The 20,379-nt window shown below is 40.5% G+C and overlaps 1 protein-coding gene across 1 annotated transcript in view; it reads left to right on the top strand.

The window, feature by feature from the left end:
• The first annotated feature begins 397 nt into the window (after window positions 1–397).
• FOXK2 (forkhead box K2) overlaps window positions 398–20,379 on the top strand; it is a 92,762-nt gene continuing 72,780 nt past the window's right edge. The window contains exon 1 of the mRNA XM_075903536.2: window positions 398–2,398. Within this exon, the coding sequence (XP_075759651.2) occupies window positions 2,055–2,398 (344 nt within the window). The 5' untranslated portion in view covers window positions 398–2,054. The remainder of the gene's footprint in view (window positions 2,399–20,379) is intronic.

The following is a 20,379-nucleotide window of genomic DNA, read 5'->3' on the forward strand; positions in this document are numbered from 1 at the left end:
TTGTTTAAATATAGCTATATAGGTCTTAAACATTGTACAAACTTTAATTATATTCCCTCATTGCTTTTTCAGCTGACAGTGCCAATAATACAAACCCTAAAAAGTCAGAAAATCAATAATTAAGATATTCAGTACCTGTTCAACAATATGCTCTTCACTTCCTTTTCTGAACTGCTGGAAGAAATCTGCATCTTACTTTTCTACCAGCTACAGTGTCTACCTCTTCACTGTGTGTATTCTTACCAAGAAAATGTCCTGATTAATGTTTTAATTATAGTTGAATAGAATATATAAATATTTGTGCAGGCTTTGAATAGGTAAGGCATTTTGTAAGTGGAAGTGTTTCAAGAGAAATTTAAGATTTGAAGTTTTGAGTGCAGTTAGGGTATTTCTTAATATTTTCAAATAATTATATTTCAAGCCCTACCTCTGATATATTAAAACCACAAACAATCCTTAGTGGATGTCATGATTCATTTGACATCTGCACTGTAAATCTAGATGGAAAAGATGCGGTGGCAACAGGTAGGAGGAATTTGCATTCTTCTGACATACTTAAAGATACAGCAGAGTCCATAGTACAATTTAAAAGAGATTGAAATAACTTCTTCATGAAGTGCACTACAGGCAAAATCATGCATCTGGGAAAGTTAGTTTCTTTCACGTCCTACTTGGCTTCCTCTGGAACCAACAGTGTAAAATCTCTTGTCTGTTAAGGGATGAGGCTTGGCTGCTGCAGAATGTGTCTGACAACTCTGAGCAGTGCTGGCTGCAGCCCAATATCATATGGCTGGTAACCCCTGGGGCCTGACCTGGCCACCACTGGGGGAGCCATCTCTTCAATCTCTTGAAGTGTTGGGACTCACGGGAAGTGCAGATAGTATCTCCTCGCATCTTACAGTAAAAGCAGCTTTTTGGCTCATGTGGTGGTATATGTATTGTACAATAGAAGATAGTTTGTCTTTAGAAATTGAAAAGTTTGGTTTAATATAAGTAGAGAAACCCATTTTCCCCCTTGGGAGGATGAATTCATCGTGTTGATAGAATACTTGGACATCCTTACAGCCTAGGAACTTGTAGGCAACACATTTATTTCTCAAATAGCACTATAGTAAACATAGCTTATGTATTTCTATTCTTGTTTTCTCTTTCCTTCTAGTAGTATTTGATGTAGAAAAAGAACATCCTGTTTCAGAAATCATCCATGGCGTGGGGAAGCAGTGGCTCAAAAACAGTTGAAAGTTAGTATTTCTTTGGCAATGGTTTCTATTTTGTACTAAAGAAGAAGGCTGCTTAATGATGGTGTAGTCCTAGTCAGCCCCAGGGGAGATGTGCGATTGTGCCAGACTGGAGCTGGACCCAAGATGCTGGCAGGTAGAAATAGATCATCATTCCTTTGCCAGTGTCCTGGTGTGTGAAGCAGGGCATCCCTGCCGGTGAGGGAGGTCCCCTTTCCAGGGACAGGCTGCTGTGCCCCTACTCATGGGCTTCCCGTGTAAGTGGTCACTCTCGAGCTGAAGCACTTGTCTCTGGCCTTAGAAACACACGGCCGGGGCGTGTAGGCCGCGCCGTCTGCCCCCGGTGCGGGACTGGCTCCTGGGGGCTGGCCTACTTCTGCCCCTTGGCCCTGCAGCATCCTGGGCTAAGGCCGGCCCTTCGCTCCCCCGCCCCGCCGCTCCCTAGCGAGGCTTCGCCGTTGCCTTCCGTGTGGCTGGAGCTGCGCAGTGCAGGCGCCTGGCGGAGCCGCTCCCGCTCCACCCGCGCTCCAGTCCGCGTTTTCCCAGGCTCCGGGCGTGTGCCTTGTTCTTGGGGCGCACATGCTAACTTGTTGAGCTGCGCTGGCCTCAGCGCCTCTCGCCATTGGCCGGCGCGGCATAGGCCCATGGGCGTGCGGGCCGTGCATTGGCCGGGCCGGGCCGTCCATCAGCAAACGGCGAGCTGCGTCAGGTTGGGTTGAGCGGCGTCCCCGTCCCTGCTCGCTGTCTGGCGGCGGCTGCGGCGCCGGTGCGGGCGGAGGGGGGCGCGGAGGGCGGCCCGTTCGCTCGCTCGCTAAGATGGCGGCGGCGGCGGCGGCGGCCGTGGCCCGGCTGGAGGGCCGCGAGTTCGAGTACCTGATGAAGAAGCGCTCGGTGACCATCGGCCGCAACTCGTCGCAGGGCTCGGTGGACGTGAGCATGGGCCACTCCAGCTTCATCTCCCGGCGCCACCTGGAGATCTTCACCGCCGCCCCCCCGCCGCCGGCCGGGGCGGACGGGCCGCCGCCGCCGCAGGGAGATGCCGCCGCGAGCGGAGCGGCAGGAGGAGGGGACTTCTACCTGCGCTGCCTCGGCAAGAACGGGGTCTTCGTGGACGGCGTGTTCCAGAGGCGCGGGGCGCCCCCGCTGCAGCTGCCCCGAGTGTGAGTACTGGGCAGCGGGGCCGGCCGGGGACCCCTGGGAGCGAGAGCGCTGCTCAGCCTCCCCGGGGACCCCCTGCTGGAGGGCGGGCGGCGCTGCCTCCGCACGCCGGCTGCCCCGTTTCCATTTTGCTGGCACATGGTGCATGACAGGCAGGGAGCCCTCCGTGCCGGGACGCGCATCGTGAATCCCACGCGGACAGCCTAGCGCACCCGGCCGGGGCCTTGCTTCCTTAGCCAAGCATGCTGGGTGCCGTGGCCCATGGCCCTGAGCCTGTCCAGTCCTCCAGCGCTCGTCTCCGAGTGGGGCGGCCTGTGCCATGCAGACGGCAAGCATCACATCACAGGAGCATTAGGCTGTCTGCTAGCTAACTCTTCCCCAGCTTGCTCTCTCTCATAATCACAGTATGCAACGGTAGTATGTGTTGAGTGTCAATCGGCCTGCACTGCTCTTTGGAGCTATGACTGTTGGTAAACAGAATTGAAAACATTCCCGCACATTGTTGCAAAGGAGAAGTCAGTTAAGTCTTTATCCACGCACTTGGGATTTCAGATCAGTACTAAGCAAATTTTGTGATATTTACAGTGCTGTTTTAATGTTTTTTGAATAATTTTATGTATATTCTATGGTAGTTTTGTTTTCTATTTAACTAAATTGAATTCTGTCTACCTTAACGTACTTATACTCAGAATTTTAATGTTCTTTAGGTTATTTAACAATGAAGAAAGAGTGTGCAAACAATACATTCCTTCACTTTTAGCAATTTTTTTCCTGCAGAATATTTTTCTGGTGAAGTGTGTGAGGCCTGGTATTTTTAAGGATGTACTGAATTACAAATATACATTCCATCCTTTTGAGAAGTTGCATGTGGAAAGTGAGGAGTATGTCTCAGTCTGTGCATCCAAAATGTAAATATTTCCAAAACACAGAGTATCTTAATTAAAATATACAAAAAGTTGGGGGGGGGGGTGTGCAGAGTAGTTATAAAATGTGTTAGAGGCGTTTTCATAGAAAGCATGCCTTCATTGACATAATCTTGTAGCTTTTAAACTTTATTTTGGAGACTGAATGAGACTCTGCTATTTTACGTTTATGTAGTTTAAGCAATTCACATATAAAATTATATTAGCTTAAACCTGTGCTTTCTAGGAAATGCTAATTCTGGAAGAGCTTGCTGTGTGACTGTATGTGTAGTGCTGTATAATCACAAGTACAGTTGGATGACTTGTTTGACCTCTAACAACTGCAACTTCTATTTTTGCTTTTTTTCCTTTTGTGATAATCATGTCTGTCATATGGTTAATCTGTTTTTCTTCCTTTTATAACTGGGTTTTAAAGTATTTTTATCTAAGGATATTTGTTGAAGACATGGGTAAGGATGCACTGTTTTTTTTTTTTTTAAAATCCACATTTAATTTTAAACTAGTCTTTAAAATGGTATATGATGTACTGCAAAACAGATATAAAATTAATTTGAGCAACTTAATCAGGTAGCAGATTTCCACGAAATAACTAAGGTCATCAGAAGCAAAACATTATATTTACTCAGTGTGCTTCTCTTGTTACGTTATCAGTGTGGATCTTGAGTTGTACTTTGCTTTAATGCTTTTAAGTCTGCAATGTTGCCACATAATTCTTAACAGGGGCAGAAAATGTTTACTTGTGTTCACAGTAACAATACACATCACAAAATTTTGCTTGGTGAACAAAGATGTATTTTTGCATAAGATTTTTTTTGTACTGAGCTAAGTAAATTAGTACTTAAAATTGCATCAAATGATTGCATGGTTACTTGGACTGCACATGAGTAACCAGCTTGCACAGTTTAACGTGAAAGTCATGTATTGCCTACAGAATGTACTTATGACTGACATTGAGCCTTGTAAACAGGATAGCAGGCAGCTGTTATCAGAAATTGTAGAACTAAATAGATTGATTTCTTTGGTTCATAGATGTGGGGATAATTTTTAAAATGGTAAGGACAGGCAAAATTGATGATGTCACCAGCAGGTTGAACAAGATTTACTTATAAATGCTGTTGGATGACTTATCTGTATCATTTCTGAAATATTTTAAATCTCACTTTCTTGCGTGGAAAGTTAGCCTTTAAAATGTATATCGTAGTTGTACCTTTCTACTTTAGCAAAGTTCTTTTGCAGCAGTGCTCAGTTGCTTATACCAAGTAATTAATGTGAAGTGTTGATGACTAATGTTGTTCATAGAAGCTATGTCCTCGAGTTTCACTGTGGATTTAAACTGATACATCAAATTTTATTTTATTTTTTATTTACATCTTTTCAGATAACATTCAGAGTCCAGGTGAATTAACTATATTAATTTATCAAGATATTTAGTTTAATTTTAAATTATATTTTAATTTCAAAGTGAGTGATGCAAGTTCATATCTGTCTGCATATGGCCCAGGAGATCACTCAGACTAAAAAAAATTCTAGTAAATTACCAGCAATATGCCTGGCTTGTGATAAATCTATAGTTTTTAAAAATTGGCCAGTGGCAAATATACTTAAGCAAATCTAAAACCTGTTTGGCACATCATTTGTTTCATTTTTTTAATACTTATCAACCTGATTAAGAGGCTGAAGAATAATCCTAAATTTTCATTCTTATGAAGAGTATTTGTAGATGTATCATATGCATTTCATCAAGATTATATATACTGCTGTAAACTTTTACACCAAAATCCAGTAGCTAAAGCCTGCAAGATTACTTGCATTTAAACTGTTACATCTGAGTATGAATGTCTTCTGGAACTAAGCTTTGGGATGCTATGGAATAATCTGAATATGTGTGTGGGTTTCTTTGTGGGTTTTTATTTTGATTTTTTTTGTACTTGCTGTTAATGTTAATGACCACTATTTTTATAGGATCTGAACACACTGTTGTGTGTGCAACCAATTGCAGTAGTTAACTCAGCAACCTTATTCCCTGAGCAGTTTTGATCTCAGTGCTGATGCAGTAACAAGGAAGTAAACAAAAATCCAAGGCACTTTCAAATTCCAGTAAATATTTTTCCTAATGGTAAAGGGTACAGTAAGTAAAGAAAGAAAACCTTTTCCAATTTTTCAGCAATAGTGCAAAGAATGAAACTCAAAACAAAAACTAAGTATCACTAACCCATCTACTTTTAAAAATTAGACGTTTTGATTATTTTTTCATCAGTGTTCCTGATAATCTTCTAAAATGACAAGGTCCACATCCTTTGACTTCAGTACTATTAATAGTTGAACATGAGCTAATTTAATTTCTTAATGTTATGGTTTTACCTTTTCTTGGAAGTAGAGAGCTGAAATAAAACTTGTCAGCCTCCTGCAGAATATGTACCCTAAGAATCTGGAAAAGGGGAAGCTTTGACAGTTTGGAAAATATAATGGCATATTTGTTCCAAAGATGAACAGTATGCAATGTTTAATTATGGTTGATTAGTTGACTGTATTAGTCACTGACACTTTGTTTTGATTACACTTTTCTGAAACTTTCAATCACAATTAAATAGCTTTTTCAGTCAGAGGGCACTGTTAGTGGGAGCAGTATGTTTTTTGTTCTTAATCCTAACAAATTCACACATACACAAACAAGTCATTTTGCTAAATGAACAAAACGGGGGGGAAAAGTAGCGGTTTTGCGCTCAACAATAAATAGTGCTTCACTTAGTATAAGCATTCTGAAGCGTGACAAAATGTTCAGAAACCTCTGTTACACTACGTGAGTTTGCATAGCTTTAAATAAAACCTACTGTAATTACCGTTGTAAGACCCACAGTTTGACATTTTTTGTTTTTACATAGAATTTTTGAATTGGCTCCAGTTGAAGTCTGTATCAGAATTCCCACTGGCTTCATTGAAACCAGATGAGGCCAATAAATGGTAATGAAATTGGAGAATTGAATTTTAAAGCACAATATGTTTTATATTTTTTTTCCTTCCAAGTTGACCAGAAATAGAAAATAAACCTACAACAATAAATCTCTTTTACCTGACAAGGATAGGTTTCAGCATAGTGCCATACACTGATTTTGTTTTGTTTTTTAAATATGATGAGGACAACTATAGCACATAATAGGACATGAGAAATGGGTATGATGTAATAGTTGCTGTGTGTCTTAAGGCAGTAAATGGTGAACTCTTAAATTGTAAGAGACATGTGAATCACAATTTTGAAGGAGGCCACGAGTTCAGTCCTTCTGTCAGCTGGTCAATAGGAACTCAAAGTCCTATGTAGCATTTCAACAGTTCTTTGCTGGGAATAGAAGCAGTTGGTAACAAAGCTGTTAAGTTTTTATAGTATTTTTTTTCCATATTGCTATCAGGTTAGAAGTTATTTTTTACATTGGCAATAATGCACACTTGAGGCTTGAAGGTACGTGAAACTTGGCGTTATGTTTCTGGGTGTTATAATAGTCAGACATATTTTAAATATTACTATTAATATTCATAAAACAATTCATAAAAGTATACTATTGAAAATGTGAAATAGTAATGTTCATATAATGTAGCAAGGCATGTAATACTTCCTACTCACTGGATAAGTGCTGATATTCAGCACAACATGTAACTTAGTCTACTCCTCTTGCAACTGTGAAATGGAACCCCAGCGTAAATTTGCACCACTCTGAAAATTACAAATGTTAAATATTTATGTACCAGAGTTTGTCTGTCTTCTATGAGAGGATTAAGTTACACTTTTAATTATATGTTTACTATGCCTACAAAGTTAGAGCTGTGTTAGTACCATTAAATTGCAGCAGCTACTCTCTCTTACTGATTAAAACGAAGAGGTTCTGTATTAAGACTCTGTGCACTAACTGAACTTTTACTTAGTGAAGTTACTGTTTAATTGGGTGGGAGGGGCAGAAAATGAGATACTCCAAAACTGTTTCAGTGCCCTTTTTTTATTTGGATGCTTGTGGATGCAATTCTGTGTGCACAAATCCAGTTATTGTTTAAATTTGGTTCACAGATGGAAAGTGTCAACCAGGATTGAGTTAACAGTTGAGATGAATGGGAGGGTAACCTTACTCTCCTGGAGCTGTTACCTGCTGTCTGCAGAATCAGAAAAACCTTTTTAAGTTTTCTGGCATGTCATAGAATCATAGGGTTGGAAGAGACATCAGGAGGTTGTCATGTCCAATCCCCTGCTAAAAGAAGGGTCATTCCCGACTAAATCATCCCAGCCAAAGCTTTGTGAAGCTGGGACTTAAAAACCTCTAAGGGGGAGATCCCGCCACCTCCCTATGTTCAGTTCATGTTTTAAAAGCTTTCTTGGCGAATATAGAGCAGATTATTTTTACAAAAAAGTAATGTTCTGAGAAATATGCATGTCACAAAAGAGAGAGAAATACCTCAAGCAAGCTGTATTTGACATGCTGACAGGGTTACTGATACTACTGCCCAAGGTAAGTTGTTTGAAAAAGAGACAAAGTTGAAATATTGTTGCAGCCGTTGTGAGTTGTGCATTTGAGGGCTTGATGGGGTGTCTTAGAATTTCATACAGAAGTAATTGTAACCACTGAAGTAACATGCCTGTTTGTTTATTTTAAGCATAACATTAAGAAAAGAGAGAGTTTTGGGCTGGGGCTTATGAATCAGACTTGAGAGAATTTTTTAGTTTATTTTCTAGAATGGGCAATGTGGTGTCTGTTGACAATGCCTAGTGTTAATTGGGATATATTTAATTGGCGTTCGTGGTTACTTTAATCTTGTATGTAGCAGAAGTAGAATCTCAGATATCAAGCACAGTGAAGCTACACTGCACTGATCATTAACAGGTTTATGTGCAAAAGAATGTGTGGTGAGTGAAGATAAAACTTGTGCTATTTGAAATGAGACCACAGAAAAGAACATGATATTTATATAAAGTCATTTTTATGTAGCAGCTGTCTTTGCTGTATACTAAAGACAAAATTTCACAATTCAACATTGAGATTATCAAATTAAATATCTCAGTGTTTAAAGTTTTACAGTGTAAAATAATCAGACACTAATATGTTGTGGAGTACCGTATGCAGTCAGACTAATACAGTGTTATGTTTTCTGTATATGTTTTCAGTTCATGGTGCATTATATCCATGATAGCACCCTCCCTGTCTCTCTGTAAAATGATTTCACATAGAAGAATTTTACTGCCTTTTTAGTAACATTACAAATTACCACCCACTTCAGTTAACTATAAGAGGAAATATATTCTCTGTATTGTAACATGAATTAGTAGAAACCAGAAAATACTTTTAAGAATGGTAATTTTTCTGTCACACTATTACAACTCTAATCAAGTGAGAGAAGAGAGATGTTCTTCTGTAATACATGCATAAAGTAAACTTGATGATTTCCTGCAGTTTATCTCTCTTGGAATTAAACCATAATGTCTTCGAGGATTTTTATTTTTGGAGGGAGGGGAGAAGAGTAACAAATTGTTCTGCATTGTATGTCTTTTGCCACTTAGGTTAATATGGAGAATTGAAGATGCAAATGATTTGAGGTTGGACCTCCTGAGGTTTCTTCCAACTCTAATATTCTATAATTTTATGATAAAATAAGGAAATTGGCACAACAACATTTTTCACTCTCCCCTGCAAAATGGAATCATATTGTATTGTTGGGTAATTCCATGCCTCATCAGAAGAATTATTATGGCCTGTTAATTACAGTTTTATACATAATATATCAAACCCTAAGATATCAAAATAATTAGGACATGTTATGTAAGTTTTAAGGCTGGATAAAGGTTTTACTTAAGAAAATTTTCCTCTCCTTCGAAGTAATATTACATTGTAGCGGTCTAATCTGCATTAGTAGTAGAAATAGAAACAGTAGTTGTGCAATGCACAGTACAAATATTTTTTCCTCATAGCAAGACCAATACTAGCCAAAGTATGAAAGGCAGTTGTCTTGTGCCTCTGCTATATTTATTGAAAAATACAAGAATGTTTCAAGAAATCCTATTCTAACTTTCTTTTCCAAAAGTGTATAAATATTAGAAAAATGAAGGGTATACATTTTGTAGAAAGCTTTAACCTTTAGGTCATGCAAATTACTGTCATCTTTTCTACTACAACCAATGAGTTTTATAGTGGGCTAAGTATTATAACTAGCTAACATCTCCCATGAAATTTTATGCTGTGTTTTTGAGAAGGTGACAGCTTTATCAACTGTCTCATTTATTTTGGCTATAAAAAGTTGAAATGTAGTAATAGTTGTTTACTGTGACCTTCTGCCTCGGAGGAGTTTTTTTAACCTAATTATAGCTTTTGGGGGCAACTTGTTAATTCTGCAACTATTCCTTGCTGGATGGTTTTGGAAATGTCATATTCCTTAGTTGAAATTTCACTACTGTTCTTGAAAGATTGGGATTTCATGGCTTTTATTAGGTAGTGTGATACGGGCCCATTGGTCGTTCACTATTCTGTGTCAATGATTTTGGTCAGACCTGACATACTCACTACAACTAACACACTGTTGTAATCTGTATCTAACAGGTGTTATGTTAAGATCAACCTATTACTAGTTTATATACAATATCTTAAATCATTACATGGTGTATGTATGGGGTGCATATAAAAAGTCAGAAATATGTGCTGAAATTAAGTTCTTAAAATGTGCTTGGTAAGCAGTTTGTAAGACCAGTCTTCCCTAGACAAAGGAATGTATATTTATTTCTCAGAGCAGCCTGGGTGTCAGGCAGTCAGTGAAGGTATGTTTACATGTAAGGTGAACAACACTATCAAGCTAAGAAATAGAGTGAAGACAATGTGGCATCTACACCACATCGAGAGAAACTTTTTTGTTTCAAAGGTTTACTGGAATATAAAAAGAGCAGGGAACTCTATAGATGTCCTTTACTTGAGGAGTCAAACCCAGCATTTCAAGCTGTGTGTCATGAGGTCATGGCTAAAGAGCAGGGGTCAAGCTGAATGAGGAACTGCGGTGAAAAAACTTCATTGAATAAAAGAGTCTAGTTTAAGTTGTGATTTAGCCTCAGGCTATGGCTACACTAGAGAGCGTACAGTGGTGTGACTGCACTGCTGTAAGCTCTAGCTGAACCACCCTAAGCTAATGGGACAGAGCTTGCCCTTCAACTAACTATCATTGCTCATTGGTAATGGATAAATTATCACAGTGCTGTATACCACTGCTTAGATTGGTTTAACTCATGTCATGCAGGCGTGTCTTAGACACTCAGGTATGTGTATAAAGTTACACTAACTTAAGCGGTAATGTACACATACACTTCTTGGGCTATTTTTTATTTTTGTTTGTAACCATTTCTATCTTTATTTCTTACATCTGCTGTAACTTAAACCTGTCTCTTTTTGTTAATAAACTTGTTTTACTTTTACTATAAACTTTGTGCTTTTGATTTAAGTGAAGGGTTTGTTAGTCCCACCTAAGTTTGTGAGTACTGTCTCTTTAAAGGAACAGCTATCTTGTTAAGATTTAATGGGTGCTTTGGTAAGAGGGGCTAAGCACTGCAAAAAAAGGTGTGTCTGAGTATTCTTGGGAATTGGAGTCCACTGATTACCAGTCTTAACCTTGTCTAGAAGATAACAGTCCTGAAATGTTTGCTGGCAAGGCAGGCATGCTAGTATGTCAGGGAGATGACACAAAGCTAAGGGTGAGAGAGCTTAAGACAGTGGCTCACACTTCTGGGAACCCCAGCAGATCATCAAAGCAGGATGTACAAAATAGGGATGTAATAGTGTAGTCAATTAACTGATAAGCAAAAGCTTATCGGTTAATGCTATAGACTAGATTCATTTTCCCCTACCTCCTGCCAATACATTTTTAACAGACTGGCCAGCAACCCTATTTATTTCATTTGGTGACCCCTTGTTCTTATGTTATGGGAACAAGTAAATAACTTTTCCTTATTTTCTTTTTCCACACCAGTATGATTTTATAGACCTCTATCATTTTTCTCCTTAGTCTTTTTTTCTAAACTGAAAAGACCCAATCTTTTTAAGCTCTGTTCATATGGCAGCAGTTTCAAACCCCTAATAATTTTTGTTGCCTTTTTCTGAACTTTTTGCAATGCCATGATAACCACATCAGTATGCAGTATTCATGGATTCATGGGCGTACCATGGATTTATATAGCAGCAACACTTGAAGTTTGTGGATGGTATAGTCATCATCGAGGAAGATGAAGAGACGTTAGCGAGAACGGTGTAGGTGCTAAATGAGAAAGGGAAGTGGTATTGACTTATTATGAATATCGATAAAATGAAGACAATGGTATTTAGAGATATGGAAATAGGAAGGAAGATCAGTGTAGATGGGATTGAACTAGAGAACGTAGAGAAGTTCACATATTTGTGGGGCAACATGATGTATGATCTAGACTGTAAGAAGGAAATACCAAGTAGAATAGTGAAAGCAAGAGTGAGTTTGAAGGTGATGAATAAGATCTGGAAAAGTAAAGAGATTAGCTTAGGAACAAAGCTGAGCATCTTTAAAACGTGTGTATGTAGCAGCATGTTGCACGGATGTGAAACATGCATAATAAAATATTAGAAAAGAACGATATTGGTGTTCGAGAGGAGTTTTTATAGAAAGATCCTTAGAATAGGATGGATGCAGAAGGTCACCAATGAGGAATTATATAGGAAGATACAGCTGGACGAGAACCTACTTCAGAAGGTTATACAACGGCAGTTACAGATATTCAGGCATATCTGCAGAATGAACGACGAGTGAAAAGTTAAGACCCTGGCATTCGGCATTATGGACGGTCAGAATAGGAGAGGCAGACCCCACAGAGAATGGGTAGATAATATAGTAGATTGGTGCAGAGCTAGTCTACAAAACTAAGCCACTCCACACAGGACAGGGAAAGATGGAAGGAAATAGTGAGGGAGGCGTTGGACACCAGCAGGCACTGAGCCCATGGTGGTTCATGATGATGATGAATAAGATATTCTCTGATTTATTCTCCATCCTTTTTTTTTAATGATTCGTAATATTCTGTTTGCTTTTTTGGCTACTGCTGCTCATTGAGTGGAAGTTTTCAGAGAATTATCCACAATGACTCCAACATCTCTCTTTAATTGTAATAGTTAATTTAGTCCCCATCATTTTGTACAAATAGTTGGGATTATGTTTTCAAAAATTGGTTTATTTTAATAAATTAAGATATTACTAAAACACAAATTTTAAAAATATAATTGTGTCCCTGTAATGTCAAATATCGCTTTTACAATGTAATATACTAGCTAGAAGTATGGGGAACTGTGTAACTAGGATGATTAGCCTGAGATCCATCATGGGCAAAATAATTAAAAAGCATTAGAAGAGATGGGGATTCAATAGATAAATTTAAAAGATGGGATTGTAATTAACAAGATTTTATGGAAAAATAGACATTTTCACACGAACAATATTTGAAATTACAAATTTGTTTGATAAAGATAATGTAGATGGAATGTATTTAAAACTTTTTAAAGATTTGACATTTTGATTTTTAAAGTGGCATTTATACAATTTCAAAGTGCATATTAAATGGATTAACAGTGGCTAACTGACAAATCTGGGGACTCATCATTGAATGGGAATGTTTCTAGTCAGGTTTTGCAAGGTTCAGGATTAGGCTCAGTGCTATTCAAACTTTTCATCAATGATTTGGAACTACGTACAAAATCAGCGCTGATAAAAAATTGAGGCTGATGCACAGATTTTAAGTGTGACGAATAATTTTGAGAACAGGGCAGTCATTCATAGCGATTGAGGTTGGGCCTAGTTTACATTTGGTCTACATGGTTGGTAAAATTAGGAGCCTAGAAATAAGGAACGGAATGCTAACCAGTCCAACATGATGAGGAATTGGTAAATAGTGAATCTGAAAAGGACTTGAGGTCATAGTGGTTAAGCATCAGTGCAATGTTGTTGCAAAGAGGACTAGTCTGTTCCTTGAATATATAAATGGGAGTAATAAATAGGAGGGAACTGCAGCTGATACTGGAATATTGTTTCTAGTTCTGGTGTCCACATTTTTTAAAACATGTTGAATAATTTGAGGATCATAGAACCATAGAGCTGGAAGAGACCTCAGAAGGTCATCAAGTCCAGCCCCCTGCTCTGGGCAGGACCAATCCCAACTAAATCAACCTAGCCAGGGCTTTATCAAGCCGAGACTTAAACACCTCTAGGGATGGAGACTCCACTACTTCCCTAGGTAACCCATTCCAGTGCTTCACCACCCTCCTAGTGAAATAGTTTTTCCTAATATCCAACCTGGACCTCTCCCACCTCAACTTGAGACCATTGATCCTTGTTCTACCACCTGTCACTACTGTGAACAGTCTCTCTCCATCCTCTTTGGAACCTCCCTTTAGGAAGTTGAAGGCTGCTATCAAATCCCCCCCTCACTCTTTTCTTCTGCAGACTAAACAGACCCAACTCCCTCAGGCTCTCCTCATAGGTCATATGCTCCAACCCCCTAATCATTTTGGTTGCCCTTCGCTGGACCCTCTCCAACGCGTCCACATCCTTTTTGTAGTGGGGGACCCAGAACTGGACACACTACTCCAGATGTGGCCTCACCAGAGCCGAATAAAGGGGAATAATGACATCTCTGGATCTGCTGGCAATGCTCCTTTTAATGTAACCTAATATGCCATTAGCCTTCTTGGCTACGTGGGCACACTGTTGACTCATATCCAGCTTCTCATCCACTGTAACCCCCAGGTCCTTTTCTGCAGAACTACTATTTAGCTGGTTGGTCCCCAGCCAGTAACAATGCTTGGGATTCTTCCATCCCAAGTGCAGGATTCTGCACTTGTCCTTGTTGAACCTCATCAGATTTCTTGTGGCCCAATCCTCAGATTTGTCTAAGTCACTCTGGACCTTATCTCTGCTCTCAAGCGTATCTACCTCTCCCCCTAGCTTAGTGTCATCTGCAAACTTGCTGAGGGTGCAATCCATCCCCTCATCCAGGTCATTAATAAAGATATTGAACAAAACCGGTCCTAGTACCGAACCTTGGAGCACTCCGCTAGAAACCAACTGCCATCCTGACATCGAGCTGTTGATCACTACCTGCTGGGCCCGGCCTTCTATCCATCTTACTGTCCATTTATCTAGTGCAGGAAAGAGCCACGAAAATTATTTGAGGACTGGAGAAAATACTCTTTCATGATCAGACTAAAGCTCTATGAGTTTAATTCGGGATGCGGGCCAGAGGCAGTTCATCAGGGTTAGCTTTAGGGATGTAAAAGTATAACCGGGGCTTGATATACCGTTGTTTCTACTTGCCCGTGGCGAGTTGATTTCAGCTGGTGGCTCCGTGCACCCCATTTACCGGTGCTGTGCATGCACAGCGCTGAGCTGGCGCATGCACGGTGCAGACCTGGAGAGTAGCTTTTGCCGCAGTTTGTCGAGCCCTAAGTATAACCATATAAACAGTTAACTGATAAGCCTAGGTTTATTGGTTACCATTCACAGTTACACACAGGCTCTTGGGAGTTGGCTGCCACACCGTGCTGCTGGCTCTGTATCAGAGTCCCCTCTTTGCTGGGAACTTGTTCCAATTTGTCCACATTTTTTCTAAAATGTTGTACTCCTAACTGGACACAGTACTCCAGTTAAGGCCCAATCAGCCCAGAGTAGACTAGGGATGTAATAGTATAGTTGGTTAAACAATAAGTAAAAGCTTATAGGTTAATACTCTAGACTACACACATTTTCCCCCAACTCCTTGCCTATAAATTTTTTAGCAGGCTGGCCAGCAGCCTCTAGCTCAGTCCCAGCCTGCACTGGGTTCTGAACCTACCCCCCTGCTGCGGCTCTGCATTTAAAGTGTATTAGGAGCCAGGCAGGCACCCTAGCTCAGTTCTAGCTTGTGCTGGATCCAGGAACTCGGATCCCTTCTCCTAGACAGGGGCTGCCTGGGGACTATAGAATAGTCGACTATGAGGTTAATGGACTATTCAATTAACTGTTATTTAACATCCCTACTATAGACTACATGAGCGTGTGCGCGCACACGCAGAGTAAATTTTTTAGCAGGCTGACCAGCAACCTGGCTTAGTCCTGGCTTATGGGTCTGGGATCTACCCTTGCTGTGGCTCTGCATTTAAACTGTATTAGGAGCTAGACTGGCAGGTACCCTGCTCAGATCTGACTCGTGCTGGGTCCAGGAGCACAGACCTTTCTCCTCCCTCCCCTGGACAGGGACTGCTGCCACCCTGCGCTGCTTCTTCTGTATCAGAGGCAGCAGCATGGGATGACAGGTAGCCAGTCCGCGAGGGGAGCTGGTTTTTAAACTGGCTTCCCTCGCAGACCAGCTTCCACCTTGCATCCTGCAAGGAGTGACGGGGACTCCTCGGAAGTGGGACTGGAGCACACTGGCTGCCGGTCCTGTCCCCTAATACTATACAGTAGTTGACTAACCAATAAGAATTCATGAGGTTACTCAACTATTCAATTAACTGATATTTAACATCCCTGGAGTAGAGTGGAAGAATTACTTGTCATATCCTGCTTACAACATTGCTACTAATTCGTCCCAGAATGATGTTTACTTTTTTTGCAACCGTTTCAGTGTTGACTCATATTTAGCTTGTGGTCCACTATGACCCCTACATCCTTTTCCGCAACACTCTGTAGATAGTCATTTCCCATTTTGTATGTGTGCAACTGATTAGGAAGGAACAATTGGAATAGTTGGCCTTTTTCCTTATTGAATGTCATCCTCTTTTCCTCAGACCACTTCTCCAGTTTGTCCAGTTCATTTTTAATTACAATTCTATCTTCCTTTCAGCCCTTCCCAGCTTGGTATCATTCGCAAATTTTATAAGTGTAACCTCTATGCCATTATCTGAACTACTGATGAAGATACTGAACAGAACCAATCCCAGAACTGATCCCTGTGGAACCCCATTTATAACTATTCATTTAAAATGATTTTTTTTCTGGGAACAAGTATCAGAGGGGGAGCCGTGTTAGTGTGAATCTGCAAAAGCGACGAGGAGTCCTGTGGCACCTTATAGACTAACAGATTTATTGGAGCATAAGCTTTCGTAGGCAAAGACCCACTTCGTAGCTCTGATCCCAGGTATGGGAAGGATGGTGGGGGAGGGGGATGAAGTAAACAATATGGGGACATGCATCTGACGCAGTGGGTCTTTGCCCATGAAAGCTTATACTCCAATACATCTGTTGGTCTATAAGGTGCCACAGGACTCCTAGTCGCTTTTATTGGAACAGACTACTAATGAAAATGGTAGATTCTCCATCTCTTGACATCTTCAAATGAATGTCTTCTCTAGAAGATAAACTTTAGCCAAATGTAAGTTATACTTTAATCAAACCCAAGTCATTGGGATCCATATAGGGGTTTTAGGGTGCAATGTGGCCTGTGATGTCAGGCCAGGTTTACAGTATAAACTAACATTGCTGTTTCACTTCGGGGTGTGAAAAATCCCACACCCCTGAGCAATGCAGTTATACCAAACTAACTTCTTGTGTAGACAGCACTGTGTCAACAGCAGGGCTTCTCCCAGTGACATAGCTGCTGCTTCTCATGGGGGTGGATTAACTACCTTAGTGATCCCCATATTGTTTACTTCATCTTCCCCCATCCTTCCCAGAGCTGGGATCAGGAGCAGGGCCACGGTTCTGGGAGGAGCAGATGAGGACAGAGGGCTGTGGCTGGGATCCCAGGGTTGGGTGGCACTCCCCAGTACCCCCACCCCTGAATATTCCTTGGTGCCGCCCAGAGAGCATCCGCCACAGTTTGGGGACATCTGAACTAACTGAAGCACTGCAGTGGTGCCAGTACACGATCACAGCTGCACCAGTGTGGCTGCACTGTTTCTATATGTGCACCTAATGATACCTTCTGGCATTTCACTTTAGACATCTATGAAGGTATGCAACAGGTTCTTGCCTAATTATTTCCTGTTGGATTTTAATGAAGTATTTCTCCGAAACAGTGCTTTTCAAACCAATGTAGTCTGCAAATCCCGAAGGGTCTGCAAACTGTTTTAAGATTTCCAAAGGGATCTGGACCTCCATTCAAAATATTTTAGGGGTCTGTAAATTAAAAAAAGGTTGAGAACCACTTCTCTAAAGTGAAGTATAGCTTTTACCTCTGAGTAGGCATTGAGGCTGGGCTTGTTTTTTCATCTTTTTTTTTTTTTTAACTAAATAACATCTGGTTTGCCACTTCTGTGCGCATATGTATTTATAAATTTTTTCTTAATCGTGTAATTTGGTTTACCACCAGTAAATGTCAAAATCAGTTGCTTATTAACAGTATATATGCAAATTCTTGTTCTGAAATAAAATTGGTAAGGAGGGATGATGCTTACTGGGTACTGGTACCTGGAAGGAGCCCCAGGGTTGTGAGCCGCCGCTCCCCCTCCCCACATGGGGGCACTGGGAGCAGACACTGGGCTGCTGGCAGTCCCCAGGTGCAGGGGCCAGCAGCAGAAGACCCGCTTAATCAGTTAACTGGTTAAATCTAAGGTTTAACTGTTTTATCTGATTAACCCAGTTTTTACATCCCTGCGGGTGTAAAACCAAAGCCTTTCCGTTAGTCCTGATATTGGTAGTAAGTCAGGTCACTACATAACAGCCTGGAAAGATTATTGCTTTTAATAGGAATTAAATTTGGGTTTTCTAAAAGTAAATTAAAAAGAGAAGGCATTATGATCTGAGTGTATGAGCACACGATTGGGAATTCTTAATCCTAGCGCTGCTACCGACTTGTTGTGACAATGGGCAATTTGTTTAACCTTTCGTCTTTTCCCCTCATTTGTAAAATATAGATAATGACTTACCACTAAAGGTTGTTGGGGGGCAAATGTCTGTACAGTGCTTTCAAAATATAAACGCTTTGTCCATGCTAAGCATTTTTATTTATTATACCAATGGGTTCAGAATTGTAAATCGCTCCCGTACTTGTTCATGTCAGAAGAAACGAATATTTGTGTCTGAGAGCTAGAATAATGTTGATTTAAAATGTTTGTTTTTAGAATATATAATTGGATTAAGACTCCAAAACTACTACAGCAGGAAACTGTAATAAAATTACCATTTAAGCATGTATATTTCTGCAAAAACTTGGACCTGGAATTTTGATATTTTAAAGGCTATGGCTATCATTGTTATAAAATATTACAGTACCAAGTTGAACTTGTATATGGCTATGGAGCTACAAGTACGTAGCTATTTTTTTCAGAACTAAAAATGGAATTAAGGAAATTATAAAGATTTTAAATCCAGAGTGGGTATGTTAAATAAAGCCTATGTGTAAAAACCTAATTTATCATTTTATATGGTAATATATGGGTGCTCAGTGCCTTGTGGACAGAAACCTGGCCTCATTAAAACTTTAGTATAATTCAGACAAAAGAGGCATATGACACACAAATCATATTATTTGGATTTACATAAATATGTAGGTTACTGGTGTTACATTCTGTTAACTTGTGTAAATAAAATGTGTTTGGGTGTAGGAATGGTGAAGGATGAAACAGTAGTGAGTTTATAGGAAGTGCGTGGAATAGGAGATCTAGGAAGCTTGGAAAACAATTGGAGGGGGGTGGAGTGTTAACATGTAAGGCCCTATATGGAAGAAAAGTCTCATGTGAGAGAAGATGGAAGGTGTTTATAGAGCATAATATATGAATGACGAAATAGTAAGAAAAAAACACAGATCCAAATGAATATTTTCATGCAGAACTTGAATATGAGGATGAGGAGTTTAAATTTGATTTTAAATGAGCTGGTAAGCAGCAGGGAGATTTGAGCAAGCGGGACTATTATAACAAAAAGTATGAAACAAGGAAGTTTATTTTAGCCTCATGGTTTAGTGTGTGTCGATTAAAGAGGGGAGAGAGGTTGTAGTAGTCGTATAATAAAGATGATAACATTGAGGATGTATTGGAAGTGATGGACTCTGGAAATATTTAACAAGATGATGCAGCAAAATTTGATAAGAGGTAAGCCTGGGGGGAGAAGTTGAAGATGAGCAGAGCCTGAAGCTATATGTACACTACGAAGAAAAGTTGGAAAAAGATACACAAATTGTGAACTGCAATTTGCGTATCTTTTTCTGCTTTTGTTTCGAAAGAGGCTTTTCCAAAATTTGGTACGTCTACATAATGCCAGATTTCGGGAAAACCTCTTTCAACACATCCCTTCTTCCTTGTAAAATGAGGTTTACAGGGATGACAAAAGAGCATGTCTGCTTTTCTGAATTTCCAAACTCCCTCTGACTCTACATCCTCTTAAGCACCCAAGTCCCCTAACTCGAGCTCCTTTTTGCACATAAGCTCTGTCTCATGCCCCACATTCCCTCCATAGAAAAGTACGGCCCTTGACAACTTACCAAAATCTTGGAGTGGCCCCCCAGCAAAAATTGCCTACCCCTGGTCTAGGCTTAGCCCTAGCCCTAAAGGTATCTTGGCAGGTTCTCGATGGATGATTTCCCCCCCCCCCCCGGTTGTGTGTGCGTGTGTCCCATTCCACATTCCCTAGCCTGCAATGATGCTAGTCTCGAGTGTGTCGGATCACATTTGGGGAGCCTGCAGACGCACAGCAGGTGGTTAGATGATGAGATGCTTCTCCACATTAAAGAAGCTCAGGGAGGTTCATTTTGCATATCGCACCTTTCACGCTACTATGCAAGGTCACAGAATGTCAATTCTGACTCATACTGCCACCATGTTTTAGACCAACAAGCAGAGCAGCGTGTGGTTGTCTCTGCTGTGTCAAGAAGCTCTCCTCATTTGGGAGTTTTGCATAGTCAGCTTGGTGCACCTGGAAGCTTCTTATTTCCCAGGAGTCCAGAACATGGTGGCAGACAGTTTAGCAGATTATTCTTCACCTATGAGTGGTTGGTGAGACATGATCTCCTCCATTCCATCTTCTGCTTGTGATGGAGGGCAACCAGAAATTACACTTTCTTTTGCTCGTTCCACAGCCTGGGGTTCTTAACAGATGTGTTTTAGCTGGCCTGGAAGGAC

The sequence above is a fragment of the Pelodiscus sinensis genome, chromosome 20, assembly GCF_052426305.1.
Source record: "Pelodiscus sinensis isolate ZL-2025 chromosome 20, ASM5242630v1, whole genome shotgun sequence".
NCBI classification, from domain to species: Eukaryota; Metazoa; Chordata; order Testudines; family Trionychidae; genus Pelodiscus; species Pelodiscus sinensis.